The sequence below is a fragment of the Pseudopodoces humilis genome, chromosome 3 (genome assembly GCF_049639895.1).
Source record: "Pseudopodoces humilis isolate 2021_Gansu_Grassland_sample_001 chromosome 3, ASM4963989v1, whole genome shotgun sequence".
Taxonomy (NCBI): domain Eukaryota; kingdom Metazoa; phylum Chordata; class Aves; order Passeriformes; family Paridae; genus Pseudopodoces; species Pseudopodoces humilis.
Genome location: NC_142202.1, coordinates 43683278 through 43709903, shown reverse-complemented (window position 1 = coordinate 43709903; position 26626 = coordinate 43683278). Strand labels below are relative to the sequence as shown.

The 26626-nt window shown below is 36.2% G+C and overlaps 1 protein-coding gene across 3 annotated transcripts in view; it reads left to right on the top strand.

Moving 5' to 3' along the window:
* SIPA1L2 (signal induced proliferation associated 1 like 2) overlaps positions 1 to 26626 on the top strand; it is a 127020-nt gene that overhangs the window by 37645 nt on the left and 62749 nt on the right. For all 3 annotated transcript variants that reach the window (XM_014263642.2, XM_014263641.2, XM_088052883.1), the window contains exons 3-5: positions 15623 to 17329; positions 23440 to 23573; positions 24929 to 25117. In XM_014263642.2, coding sequence (XP_014119117.2) covers positions 15865 to 17329; positions 23440 to 23573; positions 24929 to 25117 — 1788 coding nt within the window. In that variant the 5' untranslated portion in view covers positions 15623 to 15864. The remainder of the gene's footprint in view (positions 1 to 15622; positions 17330 to 23439; positions 23574 to 24928; positions 25118 to 26626) is intronic.

The following is a 26626-nucleotide window of genomic DNA, read 5'->3' as shown; positions in this document are numbered from 1 at the left end:
TAGCAGTTTCACCCAACTTTTTTTTTATGTGCAAAGCAGTTTGCATCATGCATTGAATCCCATCTCATTTGAAAGTAGAGTCATTGTGTGTGTAGGAACAATTAATTGAATATCAGCAAATTGAATTCCGTTTTCGTGTGTTTGTTTTATAACATGCTTTTTTCTAACTTAGTTACAAATGTTGCTGGTATCTGCTTGAAAAACTGGGTTTATTAAAATTGATTTAAAATTAAGAGATTCAGCAAATAGTCCTAAGACTTGTAACTTGTTTGAGAACCAAGTGTAAAAAGAACTCCTACATTGACATTCTTTTTCCAGCCTTTGTTGGGAGTAGGGGGAAGCGTAGTGACAAAGGATGAGGAAAAAGCTGAGTTACTCAATGCCTTCTTTGCCTCAGTCTTTAATAGCAAGACCAGGTGTTCTTTGGTACCCTGAGGAGCAGGGTGAATCTTGAAGACATAGATGGGGAACAGAATGAAACCCCTGGAATCCAAGGGAAAATGGTCACACAGTTTTGCAGGAAGATGTGGCAAAGTAATCTGGCATTTTCATTTCAGCTTCAAGATGGGTTCTGCCATTGATGAGATACTTTGATCAAGAACAGGTATTTCTTGTATCCCTGATACAAGCGTTTTTGAATTTTTTTCCTCTTACATGTTACCTTTGTTGGAGTTTTTTCATGGCTTTGATATGTATCTTTGAAGTTTGTAAGTAGCAACCTGTATTTAAACTCAAATATTCATTTAACACTTTCAAGTAGCTTTAATGAGTTTATGAGGGTATTTATTAATTAGGTTTTTTAAAGCAAAGGCCATATAAATCTGTTCTATTTCCTCTAAAAAAATAGCTGAAAAATGAGAAATATCATTAAAAATAATTCTAGTTTTTAAAAGTATGATATAGGACCACAATGGCTACTATATATTCTGTTTTCCTTTGTATGGCCTTGTTTTAGTTTATCTATACTAAAAATACATAATTTGTGATCTTTAGTATCTTATTTGTTTTCTTATTTTTGTAATTGACAGGGTTGATGACAGAGTAGTTTCTGAAGGATTTTGTTCATTGGAATCTTCTCCAGGCTATTGTTTGAACTAGATAATTTACTGACATTAAGAACATATTGAAGTACATATTTGTTTTGCCTTGGTTTTGACAGGAGGTGGAGGAATGGATTATCACCTTAGAGTAACACATGGTATTAACTGTTGAATGTAGGTACAGACCCTTCTTATTCAGAGGAAAAGAAGCATTTGAAGAGTCATACAGCATAGTGAACATGTAAAAAGGAATCCCATAGTTTTCCTGGGAAGGATAAAGGAGGCTGAGGTAACTGATAAGGGTACTGTTGTACAGTGTCTCAACTGACTGACTTGGATACCAAAAAGATGTGTCCTGGGAGAAAAAGGATTGTTGATACTTTAGGAAGATACTAAGGAGGAGGAAAAATAATGAGATAAAGGAAGTGACAGTAGAGGAGTAATAGTGATATCAAAGATGACGAAATATTCAGAGAGGGAATGAGTAATAAAATGGCAGAATTAAATAGAACCCAAAGTGAGTATTTCTAGATAAAGCTACAGCCAAGACATGCTTTTGAAGTCAGATGAACTTAAATGCTGTGTTGGAAAGCTGGACTTTTGTCAGACTGGTAGACCTTGGAAAGGACAAAGAAAAGGATATTTATGAAAGAGCAAGAAATGGGCTTCGATGAAGACAATGATACAGGATGTTTATTTTCCTTTTTATGATAGTTTAGGAGTCTGAACATGCCAGGACCAAACAGATCACTCCTTGATAACAGACGATTTTGAACAGGGGTTTGGATTCCGGGTGGTTTTAGCAGTCAGTGAGAAGAAACCAATTGTTTGGGGTGGAAACAAAGAAGATGGAGTGGGAGTTTTTGAGTGGCGGTTGGCAAAGCTGCTGGCTTTTTCCATCTCTGTAAGTGCCTACAAATTCAATTAAGGGTTGATAACTACCCTAACCATCTTAACTTTGCCTAGCATCATAGTTTACTTTATTGGCCTGCTTTCATTCTGCCTAGCTATGCCTGAATAAGGGTTATCTGTGAGCACCGTCATTCCAGTCCAAAGGGTGTCATGAGCCTAACACATGTTCACGTGTCTTGTTTGTACTCCTTGAATGGAGGATGATATGCATATGGATTGAGATGGAAAATACTGCATTAATTGGGTAGGATTTGGTGAATGCATGGTGCCAAGTGTATGGAAATAGAGAAAAGAGGAAGTGAAGAAGCACACTGGATTAAATACGGAACCACATCATGAGAGGCAAGGAATTCCTGGTGTTATCCACCAAACATGGCATGCAGATGTACACTATCTTTGAATGGAAAGAAAACTATACCCATAGTATTTGTTTTTGAGATATAAATATGCATTAAAAAAACCCTTCCCACTGAAACAGGACAGCCTGGTTAATGGTGCTATGTGCTGAAATACAATTCGTGAGACTTTGGCATTAGGTTCTTTTGCTCAAGAATTGACATTTTTTTTATCCTCATGTACATTTATTGAGTTTAAAAAAGCTAGCTGGGCAGATCCTGTAGAATATTATTTAAAACCAGTCATGTTATAAATTGCCCTAGGTAAGGATATTTTTCTTAAAGGATCATACATAATGTTGACATGAATAGCTGAGACCCTTTGTAAGCAATTCATAATGTGTTGACAAATATGCAGTCAGTTATAAAGGTTATCTAGGTTATAAAGAAAATATTATTTATTTAATAATGATCTGTATTTTGGGGAAAAATAATCTATGGATTTTACTGGTAAGTAGTTGACTGTGTATTGCGAAGGAGAGGTAATGCCATTCAGGTAGTTTATGTCAAATGTGTTGTTTCTTTTGTAATCCAATATGAGCTTTCTAACAGTCAGAAACATAGCAAATGTGATTGTTCCTCTCTAAATTTGGATTTTGAAATAGATCTGTAGTTTCTATTATGCAAATATGCTTTCAAAAAGAGGGAGATCTGGACTGACAGAAAGTTAAAGCAGTTCCAAAAATGTGTGGTCTGTATAAATGATATACAGTTTGTTGGCTGACCCAAAACTTTGTGCTAAATCAAAGCCAATAATGGAATTCAGAGGCAGAGTTTTTACAATGCCTACACTGCATTACTATGCCTGTGTGTGAACACTTTGGATCAGTTAATTATACCCTCCTATTTGAACGTTTTCATTTACATAAGGAACAGAACTTGATAAATCAAATATAAAATTCAGTGTCTGATTTATTGGATGGGGTGTTATGTAATCAGAATTTTAAAGCAAAAGTTAAAACAAAATTGGCCCTATAAAAGCAAATCATTCCAGATGAATATGAATTTAAAATTAGCGTTCCCCATGCTTCCCAAAAGTGGACCAGAGTTATGTTTTTCATGGTTCCTGATAGTGCTATTTCTTAGTGTGCTCAGAGGTCTATTTAAAGGTAAATTACTGATTCTTGAACATTTCAGTAAGTCACCTTAAAGCAAGACTTCATTTTCAAAAATGTTTGCCTTTTAGCTCTTTATCACAAAACAGTAAAATTGGGAAGATATTGGCATGGTTATGGCTTTCAGCTAAGAATCAAGAAAAGCTTATAGACATTTTCTCTAATGTATCTCTCACATAAAGGAATACAGCTCTGAATATCTGCATTCCTTAACCCTAGTCATGATGATGACTTTGTCTGGGAAATACATTTACACAACAAGGTGTCTTCTTTCCAGTCTAGAAAAATGAGATCTTGCCTCTCTGACTCAGAATATTTGAAAGATGTGTTTCCACGCTGTATTTTTGAAGAAGGCTTTTCATTTTTTCCTGTTTAAAATGAAATATATAGCATATTTTCTCAGCAGAACAACTCCAGAAAGTTCTCAGGCATTTACTAAGCATCTCAGCTTAGTAAACTAAAGCAAAACTGTAGAGTAATGATAATACAATCTTACTGTTTGGGGTGGGTTTGGTTATTTTTGTGTTTTGTTGTTTTTTTAATTCAAGGGGGAAGCAGAAGGAGGTGTTCCATAAAGTTGACATAAAGCTTTAACAAAATTATTTTCTATTATAGCCCTCATTGAGAACAAATTTTTTAGCTTAGCAGCTATTTGTTTCTAGATGGATATCAAATGATCACTGAACAGATGGCAGTGACATTTTATTGCTATCAAGTTGTGCCAAATTTGAGTGGACTGATGAAAAATGAAGAACAATATTCTGCTAACAATTCCTTCACTCCAGCTACTGTTCTTCTGTTTATATCTGGAATTATGTAAAAAGATCCTATTCATTGGAAAAAAGAAGAGTTACTGCACAAAGCTGTGGAACAACCAGCCTTAGAGGGTGGCTGTCTCAGAGAGGCACTTGTTTGCCCAAGCTGAATTGTTCAGTGCCAGGTGGTCCAGGCCCAATTGCATATGCTTGGAAATGTCATGTGGACACAAGTTACCAAGTTACTTGGTAACTGCCAAAATATTTAATGTATATTGTTAATATTAAGTCTGTTTTCTAAATTTACTGTGTAAAATTAAGAACAAAATTGTTTCTACGTAGTAAGGCTGTATGAATCAAGTGCATTATGGCCACCATAGATTTCAGCATACTTGGTTTCTATATGGAACTCCTGTTCTTTTGTTTCAGGGAGGAAGAATACAAAGAAGTGAAACTTCTTTTCTCAAAGTACAGGTTTTAAAAACAGATCTTGGTGCATGGTGATGTGAAGTGACATTTTATAGCTCTACGGTGATGCAGAAGTACCCGAGAAATTACTTGCTGACATCTGAAACTGCAGATCCTCAGTCAGCTTGAAGCTAAGGCTCCTAAAACTGGCCAGTATTATTATCAGTTTGTACTATCTCACAATTCCTGCCAGCTGATAAAGAATCAAGGCCAGACTAAACCGGTTTCCATAAAAAAACACTAATGACTCATGCTCACGTTTCCTTTTTCTTTAAAACTTATTTTTCTTTAATCAACCACTTCCTTCATTAATACTCAAAATAATTCAGAGCTGTGATATCAGAGCCACTCTACTGCCAAATGACATGACAGAAAACCTACTTCCTGTTTTACTTTCTTGAAAACATAAAGAGAAATAATAGCTTTATTTCTCTTTTTTTCCTTAGAATATGATTCTGTACTTCTTAGTGAACAGTTAAGACATGTTAACTAGAGCAGCAGAATGTTTTGAGTTGTCACAGGCAGTGTTTCTCTGTTCTCATAGACAGTGGTTTTGAGTGTTTCTCCTTGCTGTGAACTTTTGCAGTGGGAGAGGTTATAAGAATTCTCCTTTGCTTTAGTAGTGAAGTGGACTCAAGCACTTCTTTTCCTCTAGAAATGAATTAACTTGAACTTCTAAAACAGCATTTATCCACTTTCTGATTGCCTCTTGGCCCAAATGTTGCAACTTGTTAGAAGAAATGGTGTTAGCTTTTTGGACCCTTTCTAATAGAATGACTCCTATAGAAATTGAGGTGCTTTGGCAGACAAACTCAAGTGTCATCATAGTGTTAGTACAGAAAAACTCAAGAACATGGACATATCTTTAATAGTCAATAGACAATATATAACCAAAATGTGCATTTAGCAAAGTTTCTTGAATCTTGTTTGAATCACTGCAATTTTCACTCAAATTTCTATGTACAACAGGAAATTGGATAAAATAGTATATGTAACAAAATATTGTAATTTTGTAGGCGCTGAGTATTAGTATCGTATCCATATATTGCCTGGTACCAAAAGTCTTATATAACTAATTGTCATTTGAAAAGTTATCTGTAATATATATATATATATTTACAGTTTAAATGCAAAAATCTGGTTATTTTGAGCTAGCAAGGTCTGCTGCAAATATGTATATATGGAAACCTGCTGGATGGCATACACATTTCTCATGAACATGAGCAGAATGACAGTTTAATCTTTTATCATTTATCATTTAGAGTCCTTTTGTTTTATACCACTAAAACCACTTTGGAATGCTGGTTCCCATTTGGTAATAGAAGTCACTGATGGTAATGTGTCAAAGCAGAAGGTTTTTGGAATGAAGTAGTGAGTTTTCAAGCCATTGTGTACCCATGACTAAAATCCATGTGCCGTCTTTGGCTGTTTCACTCATTGACGGATGTACTGAGCGTGTCGCTGCTCTAGGGAGTCTCTTCCTTTCTACTTCAAAAACTTAGATGCCTTTAAAAGCTGTATGCACTGGAATGAGTATTTCTGGTAGAAGTTGCACTATGTTGTAAGTGGTTTGCTGTTTGGAGGAGTTTGGTGATCCCTGGAGGTGAGAGTGTTTGGGTTAGTAAGGTCATGCCACGGAATCCGAGTGAGTGCTTAGGTCTGACATTGCTGATGTGAGCGTGGCAGGCTTAATCAGTGCTCCATCCTGAACAGCATTTTTTACTGAGAGACACAGTTATAATGGAAATATGTAAAAGAACTTTCTTGTTCCAGCTAAAAACGGCTTAGTACATTCCAAAAGCTTTCTTGGGTAGTGTCAGCATCTGGAACCTCCTTTGTGGAATAGGCAGCCTCAGCTGTTTAATAGATGTTTTATTTCATCTTTTCACTGAGTGGATGAAAAAGCTTTATTTTGTGCCTCACTATACTAGACTTACTAAAAGTGAAACTGCCTCACGAGCTTTTATGACATACTGTCTCTGAGAAACCACCAAAGCTTGCAATCTTATCTCTTTCTGAACACTATCTCCTTTTGCAGTATTAGAGTCCTTATTCAACTTCGGTGCAGCTTCCGAACCTTCTTCCAAATTTCTACCTCGGAATATGAAATAACAGTCAAAATGTTAGCACATCTCTACTTTCCTATCAACTTTTAATTAAAACCCATTCATTCAGATAGCTAAAGAGGTGCCAACTTCAGTATTCCTATTTTTTTTCAGAATAATCAAAAGCAATTGTATGCACTATGTGGGAACAGCCTTGCATACCTATTCCAAAATCATCTGTTTTCTGTAGTGCATTGTCGGAAATCTATCTGAGCATATTTTTGTTAGAAATCTGTTTCCACTCATGAAGTTTTAAAATTTTGAAGATTGATAATTATGATACTATGGTGTTATTCAAGTACTTCTAATTTTTCAAACGCATCATTTCATCTGTATCAATTAGTTATATTTTGTAAGGACAAAAAATCTTACAGTGTGTCTTTTTTTTTAATTAAATGGATATTTCTTAATATTAAGTGGGTTGCTTCTTGTCAGTTTTTCCCTCTGGTTTTCTCTATGCCTGCTCTTGGGCAGGGCACTTTTCAATTGGAATTTCAGTTCTGTATGCTGAGCTAGAACTAGAAGAAATAATTTCTCATGTGACTAATTATGGGAAAAGGTAGAATATGTTCTTTTCTTTGTTTTAAAATACTGCAGTACTCTTCTAAATCACTGAGTTCCTTTTTGTTTCTGCCAGTATTTTATAAGAACTGCATAAAAGACAGCATTTATAGTACTTGTAAATGTTTGTTAACAACTTGATAAAAAGTTTGTTTTGAAATGGAACATGTGTATGTTCCTTTCTCAGCATACAATCTGAATACGCTCCTTTCTGTATGCTCTGCAGCTAGTCGGTTTACAGGTGCTGTATTTCTCTTTTGGTGCTGTTATGCAGGTGCACATACAATTGGTTGTCCTTTTCTTTGTCTCTGAATAATGTGAAGAGGCTGCACCAGTGCTGTCTTTATCTGTGTAAGCTTTGCCTCTAGCAGAGGCTTGGTGCACTTGTTGTTCACCCAATGGGTTATTACAGTGTTTGGCATCCCATACAGTGGACAAAGGAACAGTCCCTGCCTTGGATTATGCAATTTAAATGAGAATACATACATTCATGCAGGAAGAGACAACTCAACAATCTTTTGAGAATTTGACTTTTGACCATTTCTGAGCCTGTAGACACTGCTGTTTCTACTGAGGTTTCAGATGTTGCCCAGCTTGCTTGAGAAGACCACTTTTTTTTTTGTTGTTGTTGCTTTTTGAGTGGAACTTGCTTCAGTGCAGTATTTCTGTATTATAACTGAAAATGAGTCATCTTTACCCTTTCAGAATAATTCATGCTTTGTCTAATGTGAACTCTGTTACTGAATCGGTTCTACTGGCTGAGGAAAAGTACATATCATGCAAAGAGATTTTTGCTCCCTTCTTTATAAGATCTCAAACTACACTGGATATATAAAGTATTATGCAAAATTTATTTGTATTTATCTGCTGACTGCTATTTTTTTGTATGAATCTTGTTATGACATACTTGTATCATTATGTGTTGAAGATTCTTCATTTTCAAAGATGAAACTAGAATTAAAGTTCTGCTTTACTAGTATTTTAAGGATAAATCTATGAGGAAATTTTAATTACTGTGAAATGTTTTTGAGGAACAGGCATAAGTATCTCTAAATTCTTTAAAGCAGGGAAATGTTTTAGTATGTCAGACTGGATGAATGTATGTAAAATGTGTTCTGGATGTCTTTTTAGTCTCCCTGTAGAAACCAGATTATTTAATACACAATAACTTGGGTTCTTTTTTGTTATTCCTGCCCTTTGACATCTAGGTTCTTGAATGAAAAGAATTAAAAGAAACAAAGAGAGTTTGGAAAATGTGGGATTATTTCTGATTTTCACTGATACCAGAATTTGACTGACAGGTCAAATAACTTCTAATTGCAGTTGTTAAAGACTGTCAAAAAATGTTATGAGTTAATAATCTATGAGGAGTTTGATACATGTCCCCTCCCCTTGGAATAATAAGCAGTCAATTATATATACATATTTATATATATACATATATATGAAAAATATATATATGTATGTATGTATAGCTTTTCAACCCTTTCCTGGAACAATTCTTTGGTCTAAGACTTTCTGTTAAAATGTTTCCTTTTTAATTCATAAATTATTTTATGTTGTAGGCTTTACTGTGCTTTAAGTTTCATAATTTCAGTTAAAAATAACTGAACTGAACTAGAAGAACTCAAATGAAAGATTCTCAGTGTGTTTGTCAGTGGTAGTTTTGCTGTTGTTTAAACTCTGTTACTTTACGTGGTTAAACCTGAATAAGATACAGCTTCAGTTCCAGTTTTGTAATTGAGCTCTGCTTAAGAGCTGTGAGAATAGGAGGATATCCAGTTGGTTCTGGAGATCAAATTAGCCTTAATGCATCTCTGTCAAATCTTGTGTTAATGGAACAATAGAATATTGGTGTTAATATTCTAAGAAAATGCAGTGCAGAAAGTCACAAATTTGTCTAAACATATTTTTCAGTAACAGAAGGTGATTTCTAACAGAAGGTTTAAAATTAATGGCAGTGAGGCTATGGTCAGTAATAGCTCTGTACAAAACACTGATGTTCACTGAGAGGTAACCTAGGTTGCTTGATGAAAAACTTAAGCAGTGTTTTTTTTAACTGAACAGAGCATGAATTGAGATAAAAAGTGTAGGATCACATATTCAGGAAAAGTAATAAAAGATAAGCTAAAGGGAAGCTGCTGGAACTTTGTGATAGATATTCTTTGGTGTACTGAGTTACACCAAAGAAAGTGCATCTTTTGTAATGGCCTTTTTTTGTTTGTTGGTTTGGTTTTTTTCACTGAATGGTTGCAGTGTGTTTAAAAACAACCAAACTGATGCACAGTATTGAGTTTTGCATTTAGCAGTTGGAAAATGGGGTTTATGAAAATATTTTCTCTGGACATGGTAAGACGGCAGGTGTGGGGTCTTGACCATGAGGTAAACAAAATCTAACATTTTAAAGGGTCTATTTGCTCTTCCATCTTACACAATTATTTCTGCAGATGGTCATGAGATTTTTCTTAGTCCCTTATTGAAGGAGAGCAGTTATGATCGGAAAGGTCTCTCCCTTAAAACACCTTTCATTGAACAGCACCGAACAGATGTGAAATTCAAAGTTCTGCTGCATCTCTTTTTCAATATTTATGTTCATCTTCCATCTTCTCTTTGCTGGAGAAGGGAACTATGCTTGAAGAACAAGAGTATGGGGTTTTTTATTTTTATTTTTTACCCAAAGTCTTGTGAGAGTCCAAAACCAGTGCAATTCCACTGTTTCGCGAAGAAAATTGATGGCCTTACACCAACGCTGAGAATCATGTAGGCTGTTGTCACTCTTAGCTAAAGCTCCTTCCCTCCCTCCCACTCCCCATGATTGTTTGTGGATACATCTCTGTAAATATGTCATTTCAACAAAAGGTTTTTTTCAGTTTCTCCTCTGAAATTTCACTTACAGAGACTATAAATGTAAAGAAACAGAGCATAGCTAAGGAAGTTTGCAACAAATGTTCACAACAGAGCAGCTCATCTGTATTTCCATTTGTCAAATGAGGGTCTTCCCAATGTTCTTCTGTCTCTTTTCTATGTCTGCATATTAATCAAGTATCTGAAATACGCATATCTGAAGTAACCATTTATACTGTAGTAGTTATAGCTTTAGTTGTAAATTTGATGTACCATAATTTAAACCGTTATTTTTTTCATGAGCTCTGCTCATAATTTGTTCATTGTATTATTTCCAATCCATTTTCCACAGCTGCAATCTGAATAAGTGGCTCAATTATAGTTTAGTGTTATTCTTTAATATTCACTGAGCCCTATGGAAAACTTTGAAAGAAATATTCTATTTAAAGACAATTACACTTAAATATCATCGTTTTCTAAAGACATTTGCATGAAAAAAAGGGCAAAATCATGAAGAACTAATTTTTCTTTTTCATACTACTATCTGCAGTAATAATTCTCCTGTGTGACATCATAATCAGCTGTCGTGTGATATGATATCACTGTTTAGTGTGATCAGAATTCTCTGACTTGAACACACAAAAGCATTGGTTGAAAACCAGATATAGCTGTAGCTTTGCTTTTGAAAATTGGATGGTTCTTTTAGGAACTATCAAGAATATTAAGAAATCATTAAGAAATAGGTGCTGTTAACACAGATACATTAAAACATGTAAACCTAAGAACACTTGATAATGTAGTCTTTTTTAAAAAAAAAAACAAAAACAAAGTCTGAACTTGAATTAAAACTTCTTTCCTACTCTTTTGTCATTTTTTTCAAAAAATACTTACTGTTTTCTAGTGGCCATCCTAGTTTTGTGAGGGATCTTTATGACAGACCTTGTGACAGATTTGTTCAGTGAGATATCTCTTCTAGAACTTATGAAAATACAAGCACCTTAGAAACCATGTTCATTTGTCCCTTGCACTCTTCTTTTTCATTGCACTTGAAGGCATGTGCAGAATTTTCTTGCAAACTTTGGATTCCCCATTGTTTAGCTGCTGCTGTGCTGTCCCAGTGAAATACATAAAGCCACAACCCCACTATGTGTTTCTTTGAAGACTGGAAACTAACTGGAGGGATACACAGAAAAGGCTTTGTAGAACCAATTGAATGCAAATTAAATGTTGGATCTTCAGCTTTTGGCATATTATTACTGCCTATACTCCTGTTTTATCGAATTGCACTTCCCATTTTTTTAAGATTAGTAGAGCTTGAGAGTCATGGTGTATAGAATTGTCATCTTGATAAATAGTAGAGATTAATGCTTTCATCCAAATTATGCATTCTTTTTTAGGATGATAGCATTACATAATAATAGGGGCAGATTTCCAAAGTCTTGATCAACAAAATGATCACAGAAAGACTTCTTAAATAATTCATTTCCATCTATCAAGGCTGACATGAGGCAGCGTTACCAAACAACCTCCTTTTGACAGGATAGTCCAATAGCACAGTTCTTATTCATTGCTCCGCTACTGGCACAGGAACATTTGTGGGCACATATCCAGGTCCCCAGGAAACTTGGAATCGTTCCATGTTAAAGAACTGTAACTGTAGCTAACAAACCAGCTGCTGTATTGAGCTCAGAAGGAAGTCTTTGTAGCTGTGTGGAAGGAACTTAAGTTATTTGCATAACATCCAGCAGTCTTAGTGGGAAGGGTTGGCAGGAGCACAACAGCAGGGGAGGCATCCAGCTTTTCTTTTTTGACCTTATCTGTCACTGATTCCATTCTTCAATGCTAGGGTGAGATGAAAAGAGAGGGAAGTGAAGAACTTGACCAAAAGAGCTGTACAGGTCTGAAGAGAAGGGTACTCATGATCATATTGACATCGTTCTTTGTAGAAATAGTAGTTCATTAAATTCAACAACAACAAAAAAAATTGGTTTACAATAAGTAGTATCAACGTCAGTGCAATATTTGTGAGTTGGTGAATTCTTACTGTGGTGAGAGAAAATCTTTAACAACAGATAACATGAGGTTGTAGTGCTATGCATCAGCATAAGTCAGCTGTCAGCCAGAACATGCTGTACAGGAATTTACAGAAAGGGTCAGTCATGTTAAAAACAGGCAGATTTTTTTTCAAATCAGCCAATTTCAGATCAGGAAAAAAATTTAACAATGTTAATTTTACAACAATATATCGCATCACTTCTTCAAACATTACTGTTTCCAATAAAATATCAATCTGTGTTTCCAAACAGGTGTTTCTTTAGTCTCATCATGCCAGCTTTGCACTGTAAAGAAAATGAATTATTTGTTAAAGTCCTGCGCCTCTGTTAAAATACTCAGGCTATACTTCATCAAGTATTTAAACTACCACCACCATCAGAGAAAAAAAAGTCTTGCTTTCCTGTGGTCTTCAGACTTTCTGCTGCATTCCACAAATAGAGATGTTTGTGAGGCCAAACAGTAAATTATTGTGTTGTGGATTTGGATTGAAAGTAAGTGGGGTGGTAGTGCCCATCTATTGCTCTTTCCTTCTGCTTCCCACCACCTCATCTCCAGTTTCATTTCAAGCTTCATTATGCTTCTGGTCCAATTCACTACTTTTGCAGAAATGTATATGATGAAAAAGGGCTAACACAAGAGAAGAAAAGAATGGAATTTTTGCAAGATAGCCTTTTCTTACCTGATACTTTTTCCCTATTTTTAAGAGATTATTTTTTATTTAAAAATGCATAAACTAATGACTTCTATGAATGGCTTTTATGTAGGAAAGAGTAGGAAGGCTAGAAGATGTAATTCACCATAATTTCGAAGAAAATTGAATTAACCTTTAATACGAAGTTAAATACCTTTCCCAGTATGTGAAGTTAAACTTACTCTCACTCTTCTGTATTATGGCAGAAACAGAAAAGATGTTTCTGGGATAGTTTAGTTTTCCTTCAGAGTTTTTATTTAGCAAAGGCTTCTTCCATCTCTATGATTGTATAAAGAACAGTCTAAGAGATGATTAAAAAGCTGTCAGCTGTTCATGTTAATTCACAAAGAATTTTCTTCTTTTTCATCTTTGCAGTATTACTTGTACTCCAAAAATGTTGAGCATGTTGACATATCTGAGAGCAGTCCTGCAAAGAAGTCTTTGGGTTATTGGTGAAGGAAAAGCTGGACATGACCCAGCAATGTGTCCTTGCAGCTCAGGAAGCCAAACACATCCTTGGGCTGCATCCAAAGCAGTGTGGGCAGCAGGGGAAGGAGGGGATTCTGCCCCTCTGCTCTGCTCTGGTGAGACCCCAGCTGGAACTCTGCATCCAGCTCTGGGGTCCTAGCACAAGAGGGACATAGACTTGTTGGAGTAGGTCCAGAGGAGGCCATGAAGATGATCAGGGCAGTGGATCATCTCCTGTGAGGAAAGGCTGAGAGAGTTGGGGTTGTTCAGCCTGGAAAAGAGATGGCTCCAAGGAAACCTAACTCTGGCCTCCCAGTACCTAAAAGGGACCTACAAGAGAGCTGGAAAGGGAAGGTCACACAGTGACTGGATGAGGATTAAATGTCTTAAATTGAAAGAGATTAGATATTAGGAAGAAATTCTTCATTATGAGGTTGGTGAGGCACTGGAACAGGTTGTCCAGGGAAGCTGTGGATCCCCCATCCCTGGAAGCATTCAAGGCCAGGTTGGATGTGGCTCTGAGCAGCCTAGTCTAGTGGAAGGTGTCCCTGTACATGCCAGGGGAGTTGATGATCTTTAAGTTCCGTTGCAACCCAAACCATTCTATGATTCTTTGACCAATATTTTTCTTTTTGTGTAGTGTTTTCATAAGTCAGTGTTTAAAAATCCTACTTATCACATTTCAAGTGCTATTTCTCTGAATATGTCAGTTGTTTAAATAATCTTTTGGACTTCTGTAAGGAACCCATTTAATTGTCTTCATTGGCCATTAAGGAATTTGTATGGAGTGCAAGTAAGCTTCAGGGATACATTGTTATTGGAATTGTCAGCAGTTTCTACTGCTGGTCGCAGACAAACCATAGCCATTATGGGAGTGCTGAAGTAAAACTTGTGTTTGTTACCTCATTACTGCAGAAGTCTTCTAAAATTTGCTATATCAAACACAATTTCTGTTGATTTCTGACAAGCAGAAAAAAATAAAGCATCACATTTAAATTTATATTATTCCCTTGGCCCTTGTCTCATCCTTCCTCCTCATCCTCCAAGGAATTTTTAATACATTGAGTGTAGGAGAAATACATTCATCTTCTGAACTCCTCTTACTACCTCATCTCTTCATTGAAATCAAGGGAGAATTCATATTCCAAGCTAATTTAACCTGACTTCTTTTTAGTCTCTGGTAAATGCATATTGCCCTTATTTGCAGCATCCCAAAAGATAATTTTTTGTTCAAGGAATAAAATCTGAAGAAGTACGCAGCATTCCATCTTGTCTCTTGTTTTAATCTGCTTTTATGCAATAGATTAATGGATGGGGACTCTGCCTGCAAATGAATCTTCACAGCATGAGTCATGGTCATTCTTAAGACTATTGAAGAGTATTTTTATATTCTAACAGTTCCAATTTTGTAATCAAGTTGAGGTTTATCAATAGAGCTACTATCTTCTCTTATTTACGGAAGAAAAAGGGCATGTTCTTTATCAAAATAACTGGCTTAACAGTCTGGATTTCCAACCAGAGGAATAAAACATATCAGAAACAACTGTAACTGTTTTACACAGCTAAATACACAGTTTTTACACAGTTTGCACTCCAAAGAAAGGAATGTAAGTAAACCTCCCTTTGGGAAGAGAGAAGGGGAAGGAAACAAAATACATTAATTTGCTGAATTAATCATAGTGGCACAATTACTTATCGTTAAAATGTTCTTTTAAATGGGGCAAAACACATCTCTCTGTAGAAGGTCCTATCTGCTCCACATATTTTACTTACATTTTCTACCAATCTTGCCCCAACACTCCTGTGTGCATTAACCATTTTCAGGAAAGCTTGGGAAAAAGGTGTCTTAGATGTTATGTAAACAAACCCCAGTGATCAGACAAGGAGTAGATGTCAAAGTTGCTGTCAGCATTGCAGGGAATGCAGAGAGCATTGTCTGTGGCTATTCTGCTTGTGCACATGCTGGGGAGCCCAGGAGACATGCAGGTTCGAGCTGCTCACATCCTGTGGAATCACATGAAAAATTGGAATTACTACATTTGCTGGGTTTTAAGGAGTCCATGGATAGAAAACTATGCAAAACAAGTCACTTTAGATGTATCCAGTTTCATGGGGCATTATTTATATACAAGCAACAGTGGAAACTTACTATTATTGGCTATAAACATTTTAACACTCTTCTTTTTTCTTTTTTTTTTCCCCCTTATGAACAGATTTAAGAAATTTGTCTGGATTAATACTGAACTGAATGCATCTGAACTGAAAGAAACATTTTGAGATTGCTCTCCTGACAGAAATTGTGCGAAAATGGTACACTGAGGTCCCTGCCTGCACCTGTGGGAAGGCTGTAACAGTATTTTTATATTGCAGTTTATTGGCCCATAAAAGACGATGTAATAACAAATGTAACAGTAAATTTATGCAATAGTAGTGGTTCCCCTCCCACTGACTGGACATGAGTGATCAAAGGTCTTTGCAAGAAGATAAGCACAAGGTTAGCAGAACTTCCTCCAAGTTCAGGGAGTCTTCAAGAAGCATGCAATCTGATGATTATTTCGCTAGAAAACTTAAAGCCTTGAACGGTAGCATGGGTCCTCCTGTTTCTTCAAATGCCTCTAGCAAAGCTGAAAATAATCAAACAAATGGTACACCAGCCGTGCCTAAAATGGGTGTTCGAGCAAGGGTATCTGAATGGCCTCCTAAAAAGGATTGCTCTAAGGAGCTGAGTAAAGCTGCTTGGGAAAACAGACCTCCAGCCAGTTACGAAGGTGTTGGCTCAGTACTTCCAAATGGACAAAATGACCAAAGTGATGAACAGCAAGAAGAGCTAGAACTGGAATTTACAGAGGGAAAGTATTCAATTGGAGATCTTTTTGTTCATTCACCTCAAAGGGGACTTCATCCCATAAGGCAGAGAAGCAACAGTGATGTGACAATAAGTGATATTGATGCTGAAGATGTGTTAGACCAAAATGCTGTTAACCCAAATACTGGAGCAGCTCTTCACAGAGAATATGGCAGTACTTCTTCAATTGATAGACAAGGCTTGTCAGGGGAAAATTTTTTTGCAATGCTGAGAGGATACAGAGTGGAAAATTTTGAACATAAAACCCTTGCTCCTTTTGGATTTTCTGAGTTTTTCCACTGTGATCCTACGGTTTCTCCGAGTCTACATGCTGCTGCACAGATTTCCAGGGGAGAGTTTGTCAGGATTTCTGGGTTGGATTATATGGATAGTGCCCTACTTATTGGTCGAGACAGGGAGAAATCTTTCAAGAGGAGACTGAAATCAGAAGCAGTAGAAACATCTCTCTTTAGAAAATTGCGAACAGTTAAAAGTGAGCATGAGACTTTTAAGTTTTCATCAGACCTGGATGATAGACTTGAGAGAAATGTTCGTTCTTGGAACTGTCAGAAATGTTTTGCACATTATGATGTCCAGAGCGTTTTGTTTAACATAAATGAAGCAATGGCTACCAGAGTCAATGTAGGAAAAAGAAAAAATATCACCACTGGGGCTTCAGCTGCGTCACAAACTCAGATGCCAGCGGGCCAGACTGGAAACTGTGAATCTCCCTTGGGAAGCAAAGAGGACCTCAATTCAAAAGAGAATTTAGATGCTGATGAGGGCGATGGGAAAAGCAATGATTTAGTACTGAGTTGCCCTTATTTCAGGAATGAAACTGGTGGGGAAGGAGATAGACGGATTGCACTTTCTAGGGCAAATTCAGCATCTTTTTCTTCAGGTGAAAGTTGTTCTTTTGAGTCCTCTCTGAGTTCCCATTGCACAAATGCTGGTGTTTCAGTACTGGAAGTACCAAGAGAAAACCAGTCCATTCACAGAGAGAAAGTGAAGCGTTACATCATAGAGCACATCGATCTTGGAGCATATTATTACCGCAAGTTCTTCTATGGAAAAGGTAAATTTTTCTAATGCAACTGTTCTCACATATCCATGCATTAGATTTAAGTTGTTTAGCAAAGGGTTTTTTTTGTTTTCCTGCTTCTCCATAGAGAGACCTAGGTATTCCAGAGAATCCTGAAACTCTTCACTGAAATTAAGCCTGTTACTTTTGCTCTCTCTGGGCAAAGCAGTGGGTTATGTATGGTTATGCAATACCTGTGTGAGTTCATGAAGTCATTTAATGAAAACTCATATAGAATAACATGTAAGCTAACTTCTGCAACCCAAACTTTCTTGATCAGCAGGAGATAAAAATGCCATTTACATCCACTAAATGCATTGGAAATACTGATAACTCAGAGTGGAAATAATTTATTTCCTAAAAGGTGACTCCAAAAGAAAGAGTTTTATTATTGAGGCTTCTGACTCTCTCCTAGATTCAACTGTCTTGAAGTGTGTTTTGAGGCCTTATGTCATATTGTATGCACATGAACATAACGCTTAAGTAGAGAGCTTCTGATGTTATTCAGTTTTTCAGCTTAAAGGAGGATGTTATGCCTTTCTCCTAGCCTTATACCCCTTTCTTTTAGGATGTGTTCAGTCTGCAAACGTTCCAGGATACTCTTGTCAGCAGAGTAATTATCTTGGCTTTAGTCATTATTCAGATAAACTGTTTTTACTTTGTGATCAACTCTGATAGTCTGCATTCAGTACTGGCTTCTGCAATGTGGATGAAATCCCTGCTTTTGTGGGAGAACCCCAAAATACCTGTCTCTGTCCTTTCTGTATTATGAATTACAGCTAGATCTTCTTGCTTTTATTAAAAGAAAAAAAGCCTACTTCTGTTTTTAAAATACTGTTACTGCCTGATTATTCTTGTTCTTCTTGAAATCATACTTTCTCTGCTTTCTAACTATATTTGAACATCAGGAAATAAGCACAGTACTGTTACTCCTTCCTCCTGTAACCCTTTAAAAGGGACTCAGAAGAGGATCCAGTACAGTGTTGGTCACAGTACAATAGACACTGAGAACATATTAGCTGTAAAAAAACTATTTAAAAGGCAAGGAAGAGAAGAATCTGGATCTGTGATGGAAGAGGAAGAAAAAGACCCACAGCTAAGCAAGGAATGGGCAGTAAATTCACAGGTTCAAAATGGATTTCAAGGTAGACAGGTTGTAAATTATATAAAAAATGTTGACGGAGTCAGAGTGCAAGAAAATGAAGGGAAACTTTTAACAAAAGGATGGCACATTTTTTGAGGGGTGGAGAGAAGAAAACATTGCCATTCACAAAAATGAAAGGAAAACTGTCAGTAGACAAGGTTGTGGCAGGATGGGAAGGGGGAGACAAGAATTAAGCCAGATGAAAGAGGACTTGTTTGTGAAGTGCTTTTATCTTGGATGAGTTACAAGTGCTGAAGTGCAGAACATTTCTGTGAAGAAAAATCTTGTCAGAGAAATTATAAAAAGAAAATGCACATGCATATTCAAAGCCACTTTAAATACTATATTATAAACAAACCTAATGACCTTTCTGGAAAATTGATGGGAATGTAATGAGTTTTTATTAACTCCTGTTCTGAAATAGTGTCTGAGTTTCTCGGAGTTTTATTCCATATAGTATAACACTAGGAAACTTGAAGTGTTACTGATTGTTCTCTAGGTAGAGTTCTTAAAAAGTAAATATGATGTGATTAATTTAATATCCAGTAATAAATTTTTACCTTCTCACCTTTACAATGATATGTAAGCCATGGCCTGTTGTTGGCATTATCTTTTTATGGAGCTGTAACAGAAGCTACGTGAGAGAAATCTGTATTGAATGGGTTTTGTGATGCAGCAAATCAGGGCAAACAAGCTGATGAAACGAAAATCTTAATTTTTAATATCTACTATCTTAAGGGATACAGCACGTAAGAAATCACCACATTAATTATTCCAATGGAATGCAGTGCTCACCTAAGCAAAACTTATTGTGGATAGAAGAAATAATCCAGCCATTTTGCATAGGGCACCAAGACATCTTGCTGCTGGCCTGAACTTCCATATTGAAAAGAAAAATTTACACTTATGTTCGTACTGGGTCTATGTGATGCTCTTCCATGACAGTGAGCTCTCCTAGCTGATTTTTAGATTTAGTTGTGCAAGTTAATTTTACCAAATTCATTGTGGAAGGATGAAATAAAAATTTAGCAAACAGTAGTTACTTATACATACTATCACTGCTTTGTTGCCTTTAAGAAAATATATATGAAAAAAGAAATATCTTTCTGAATATTTGATTTTTTTCACAGTTTTATAATTGGCATCAGCATACCAGTTTTATTTCTGTTTTAAGATGCATGGAAGAAACACCCCGGCATGTGTAGCACTAATTATTCCATTCCCTTTCAAGAAATATGAGATTTGGGATTCAGTGTTTTCTGAAATAAGTTGTAGTTTTATACTGCATATTTATAGGCTTTGTAACTATTGTTAAGGTCAAATCCAATGCCACTGATATAAAATACATTAAGTTTATTGAATATATCTTCTCAGTTTTCAGTTGAGAATTGTAAAAGCTAGACTATATATTATTGTATCTCATTGTTTTGATTATCATTGATTTGTCCATTTCCTTTTGTACCATTATCCTCATAGTTCCTTGAGACTTGTTTATTATTACCATGCTTTTTATTTGAGGGATGCTTGCAACCATTTAATGTTACTGTGTCTACCTGATGTGGGATTGAAAAAATGTCTTAAAAGAAATGTACAGGCTTAGCAAGCTATTTGTATTAACTCAGTTTTACACAGTTAAGACTGTTGTGTTAGAAGAAAAGTTGACAACAATTCCTCAAAATGTAAAAGTAAAAAATGACAAATATTTTAGCATCCCTCTAGATCTCAGCTGGAAATAGCACTTACTTTCTTCTTTTCTTCCAAGCTGGTTCTTTTAAACCAACATAATGTCTTAGGTTGCAAACCAAGACACATAAACACATTTAAATGAGCTTAATGAGTTTGTACTTTCTGAAATTAAAAAAAAAAGATGGTTTGAATTAAAAATGTTTTCCCCAGATCCCAGAATATCAGTAGCTGTGCTATTCAATTTACTTCAGCTTCCTTGCCTTTCTTTTCTGAAACTGGTTTATCTATTTTATTTTTAATGCATATAAATAGCGTGTTTGGGTTTGTGTCTTTCATGTTGTACAAGAAATCAGTCGGTATCTGCACACACTTGCATTTTTCTGCTCAGTGATACTGAAGCCAGGAAATCTACTAACTGTGTAATACCCTTTTCTACATTTACATAAAAATGAAAAGCTCTAGACTTGTAACTAGGGGGTTTACCTTTCCTCAACGCCTGAACTATGCAGCTGTGGGGAGTTTATATGCTACTGGAAGTGTTTGACCTCTGAACTTCTCTCTCTCTCTCTCTCTCTCCCCCTCTCTCTGTCTTCTTTGTGAAGTCCTGTTCCATTTGATAAAATTTCCCATTAAAGTTTTAATTTAACACTGGGAAGTCCATAAGATACTTATTATCCATGCAGGTAGAATTCTCAGGCTGGGAAAGGAATGTAGTTGGAGAGCATGAGCAGATAATTTAATGCCTGTGCCTCTGATTCCAGGTGTTCCTTCCAAAAAAAGTTGTAATGTGCTGATGCTCATTTTCCTTCCACTGGGAGATGGATTGGAACCACCTACATACTTCATAGATAGATTTTTGAAAGACTACTGGAAACCTAATTTAAACTTGATTTGAGAAATAAGACTGTTTTTTATGTAGAGATGACTTCATTCTTTTGTATTAATTCTGAGAGTACGGATAACTTCTTAGTGAAAGACATTTAGCAAAAAACTTCCTTACACATTTCTATAAATACGTTACTTTAAAAAATTATCAGACTAATTCAAAAGTGCTAGCAAAATGTGTTTTGTTTTTTTTTAATCCAGACAATCTTTAAGGAGAAATTAGACAATTAATTGTTGTTTAAAAGATGGGATTATAGCATACATTGGATTGGAAGCCATTTCAGCAGGCCGTCCCATCTAATTCTCTCTTTAAAGTGCCTTTAAGATGTTCTGAATAGGTTGCTCAAAACCTGTTTCCATTTAGCTGTGTTACAGTATCTAAGGATGTAGGTTTCACTATCTCTCTGGGAAACCTGTTTTTGTTGGATTCCCTTCACTCAGAGGCTGCATTGAGTGGTGTTGCATCTTGTTCTTTCACTTTGTATCTTCGAGAAGAGTCTGTTTCTCCTTTCTCTACAACCTCCCATCAGCTCATGGGATCTAGCAGTTATTTCTAGAGTTAATCTGCTCTTCTCCAGCAGCACAAGTCCATTTCTTTTAGCCTTTCCTCATCTGTTACATTTTCCAGCCCTAAAATTGTCTTCATTGTTGTCTGCTGGCCTTGTCTCACTGTGTCCAAAACCTGACACTCCTTCTTATGTGGCCTCGAAAGAGCCAAAGAGAAAGGAAAAATGTTCTCCTGAACTGCTGCAATACTCTTGCCCAGAGTGTGGTTACTTTCCACTTTCTCTGCTGGGAAGTTCTGCTGGCTGCTGGGCAGCCTGCGCTCACAGGGTCTCCAGCCCTGTTCCACAGAGAGGCTCCTGAGGCAGTGGGTTCCCAGCCTGCTGTATGAGCTTATTCTGTTCTATGTGCATGTCTGTGTTGGTCTTCATAAGGCTTTTTCAGTCAATTTTCTTGGATTGTCAAAATGAGAGTTTGTTTTTAAGTGTCAGGTTGAAAACTTCAAGTGGTTTAGGAGTTGCTTCACATGCAGCTCAGCTGTCACAGCTCAGCAGTAGCTGCCTTGAGGGGAAGGGGAGAGTGGGGGGTGAAGCACAGATACCCTACAGCTGTAGGGCTCTACTTGTGTGACTTTGCCCTTGCCTGCTTTTGTTAAAACTGCAGGGATTTTGCATTTCCATGTCTCTCCTGTGCACATATTCCTGGTTTGTAAAAAGCCTGCTGGTTATTCCCCTTCATCTGTTGCACCCATCTGCAGTCCTAACCTGCAGTACATGAGCTGTTCTTTTAGAGCTTGGTCATGGGCAACAACTTGTTGAGGATACACTCCATCCTGTCATTTAGATAATGTAAAAGCCTATTAAACAATAACACTTCCACTATCAAATTCTGGTAAACATCTTAGTAACTGGCCACTAATTGTAATTTGTATTACTGATCACAGTCCTTTAAGGTCAACTGTCCAGCTGGTTTCCATCCACCTTGTAATTTGCGTGTCCAAACCGTGTCTTTTCAGTTTAGCTGCACAGATGTACTATGGAGACTGTGTGAAAAGCATTGCTAAAGTACGAGGGGGTGACATTCATTGCTCCTTCCTCATCCATAAAGACAGTCACATCACTGCAGAAAGGAACTGGATTGGTCATGCATGATTTGCATCTTTTAAATCTGTGCAGGCTGTTTCCAAGTATCTTTTTTTTCCTTCATGTGCCTGGAAATGGCTTCCATGAGAATTGTTCCTTAATCTCCCTGGGAACTAAGATTTATTGTGCCTGTTCTATGGCTTCTCAGACCCTCTTTCCCTGTTTTAAATGTGACTCTTAACTACTCACTGTGACCTTTCAAAGGTGGAAAGGAGGAGCCTGTTTGTTTATGTGGATTTGAGTGTGTCTGGTATCCTTTAAATGGTCTCTGATGTGATCTTTTCTTCAGCTGATAGTACTGGCCCAGACTGGACCAGCTACCTCAAGGATGAATTTAACTATTCATCAGACACTGAGGAGTACCTAGACTCAGTTTTCCCTTGTTGAGACTAAGTTGCTGCTTTCAGTGTAAAGTTGTGAATAAGAATAAATCTTTTGAAAGACTTAGCTTTTAGTCAAGATTATATGTAGATACAATTTCTCCAAACTAGTTTCCTACTAGAAAAATAATGTTGCATGGTAGCAGCAATTGCTGTAATTTGTGTGATATGAGTGACCATTTTGCTCATCAAAATTAGCATTTGTGATTTATGTGATCACCAGCTGGTGCATTCACAGACCTTATTGTTCAATTAAAAAGAATCTGTTTTTCTTGCTGCAGAAATTTTTTTTTGAGATTTGATGAAAATTTTCTAGGAGATTCATACTTAACTCTTATCTCTTCATTCATTCCTGTGCAAAAGAGCATCAGAACTACTTTGGAATAGATGAAAATCTTGGACCTGTAGCAGTCAGCATCCGGAGGGAAAAGGTTGAGGATGCTAAGGAGAAAGAAGGATCTCAGTTCAACTATCGAATAGTTTTCAGGACAAGTGAGGTAATGTTCATTCCATAATTCCACAAAGCAATGGAGAAGTTGACTTAGAGCTTAGGATACTAGTTGTTTGTCTGGGGGTACATTTCTGGCTTTGAAAGTAAATCTCTTAATGGGAAAGGATGTTTCCTGTAGTGTTGATAAATTGAGTTGCTCCTGAACAAAGTTTTCCTTTTCTCTACTGCATAAAATTTTTGGTTTTTTGAGTGAGCACCCAGAATTAGGTAAGTTGGTTGAAGAGAACTGCAAGGAGGAAGAAAGGGAACAGATGTTAACGCAATTAAAGGCAAGTGTGGATCAGCCTCCTTGATGTTGTGTTTCTAAGGATATAAATGAAAAATTAAGAAATGTAGGGATAAAGGGAGCTGTAAAATATGAAAACTAGTATAATGATTTGTGTTTTTTCCTTTTGTTTCAAAATACTTCTTAGAAATGTTTTTGTGACATGTTTCTATGTACTTCTGAATAGATGATTTGCAGGAATATTTATATATTCATAAAATAATGGTCTTATTTGAAAAAAAATTTCCTTGTGGTTGTTGTGTGTGAAGTCTCATAACTTCTATTTCAAGCAATTTAGTATCTCTTGCTAAATAATTTCTTTATCACAGCAACTACCTTAGATTTGTATGAAAACACACAATGTTATTATTGGAGCAAACAAGTGTAAATTTTCGGAATCCTTAGGACTATTAACTTTTATTTTGATTAGGATATAGAGGAGTGTTAGCTAGATTTCCTGATATCACTGGGCTCTTGTGCTTTTGCAAACAGATTTAAACCAGATATAGATATAATTTTTATTTTCAGTCTAGTTTTTTTTTTTATGGCCAAGAAAGGGGTATCCATGTATGTATATGTGGAGAGGTAATCCAGGTGACTCAGTTCTAATAAATTATTCTCTTTTTGTCAAGTCCAATGAAGATAGAGCAGCATGGATTAAATAGTAGGTGAATGGGTTAAGTAAAGTTGCAATTGGCTATAGCTTATGTCATGTGTCCAGCCTCATGTTTGACTACTGTGTTTGCTAGGGTAGTATGGCAGAATTAAATATTTCTATTTTACTGGTGCCTTCAATATTTTCCCCTCCCCAGAAAAGGGATATTCTTAGTAATTGTAATGAATTGTTACACATTTCATTAATTTCTTTAAGCAAAAAAATGTATTTGTCACTTAGTGAAAGCTTGTCTACGCTTTAAAAGTCATTTAGTAATTTTTTTACTGGTTAAAAAAATAAATTGAGGATGTTTTTCTTACCATTTCTTTTTTCCATGCTTTTGCTAAAACCTGAAGTTTTTATCTCTAGGGTTTAGAGTATTAGAACTAAATATGTTCTGTGTGTTTTACCTTTATTACAGCTTACTACTCTTAGAGGAGCAATTTTAGAAGATGCTATACCATCCACTGCTCGTCATGGCACAGCAAGAGGTCTGCCTCTCAAAGAGGTGCTAGAGTATGTAATACCAGAGCTGAGCATCCAGTGCCTGAGACAGGCTTCCAACTCACCCAAAGTACCCGAGCAGCTACTTAAACTGGATGAACAAGGGGTATGTGGCACATAGCCTTCTTTTTAAAGACTATTCCTTAGATAAATAGAAGAAAAAAATTACTAAATATTTTGCAGACAGTGCTAATTAACATGGCTCTGTAATGCAAACCATTGAGTTTCTTGGATTTAGAGAAACTTCTCTATTTTCACTGAAAAAGTGAGGTCTGCTTTTCTAAGCAAATTCTTCTTAAAGTACATTTCAGCTGAAGGAAATATTGGTCTATGGAGATTGTCTTTTGACGGCTGAGTGAGAGAAGGATTATTAAGTTTTAACATCAGTAAGAAGGGATTTTCACAATCTGTATTTGCACTTCAATGTTTATAAATGTTGAATGCAAATGAAAATACATCTGACACTTTATTAGTATTGTGTGTGGGTAAGGAGGCAAAAGCGTGTTGTGTCTGAAGCCTCTGCATCTAAAATTTATGGTTATTTTTTACAATACCATTTTATGATCTGCTTGCAGTATATTCTTACTAGAATATAATACTTCTGTAGTCATAGAACTGAGATTGTGATTGAGACTAATGAATTAACTGCATGGCATTAAAATATTTGAATGGCTTAAATTTTGAGAAAATGGTGATGTTTATTAGGTTCGGTAAAGGTGAATCTGCTTCATTCAAAGTTATTATTTAAATTTATGGTTTCTGAATATTTTGTGAAGGATATGCTTATGATGGCTTTTAAATCATGGTTTTTAAAAAATGTCCATTTAAACTGAAGATTTTACTTTCTAGGTGAAAGTCAGTATCTATCTGTTGAAGTCCAGTCTGATGATTGAATCAGTTGATTATGATTGTGCTGTAGTTAATTTTTTATTGCTAACTCAGTTTCAAATGTAGTGATTGCATCTAATGTTGGTGGTGTCTACCAGAATTCCTCTGTCTTTCCTTGTGCCTTTATCAATTGCTCAAAACAAAGCACATGTAGTCAGAGGAACAGGATTGACTTATTTTGGATGGATTGTTAAGCAATCTTTTATATGCTAATTTTAGTACTTTTGTTTGCATTGGTGTTTGAGGATGGTGTTAATTTTGCTGAATGTTGTTTTCTTCTGCATTTGTTAGTTTTTCTGGTAAAACAATACAGGGAAATCAGAGGCACTGAATTCTGAATCTGAGTTCCTGTGGTGCTCTTGCTCTCTGATGTTTGAGCTTCAGTGTGAGTTTGGGTTAATCTAGTAAATAACATTCACTCTTAGAGGGGCAGCATGTTCAAGGCATTGAGTAGTGAGTACTCAGTGCTTGAGTATGACTGTGTTTGATCTGATCTGAATATTTCCCAAACTCACTAAGAGTATTTCCCAAAAATTGGAAATGGAGATTGTCCACTGTACTGACCAAAGTGATTCTTTAATCATCATCTCCTCATTTTGAGAAACAGCAGTATATAGCACTTGCTTTTATTGTGTGGTCAGTTCTGAAATTCAGTCCTATTATTAAATGGGCTGTCACCTGACAAAATGTAATATTAATATATCTTATGTACTGCTTATTACAAGGT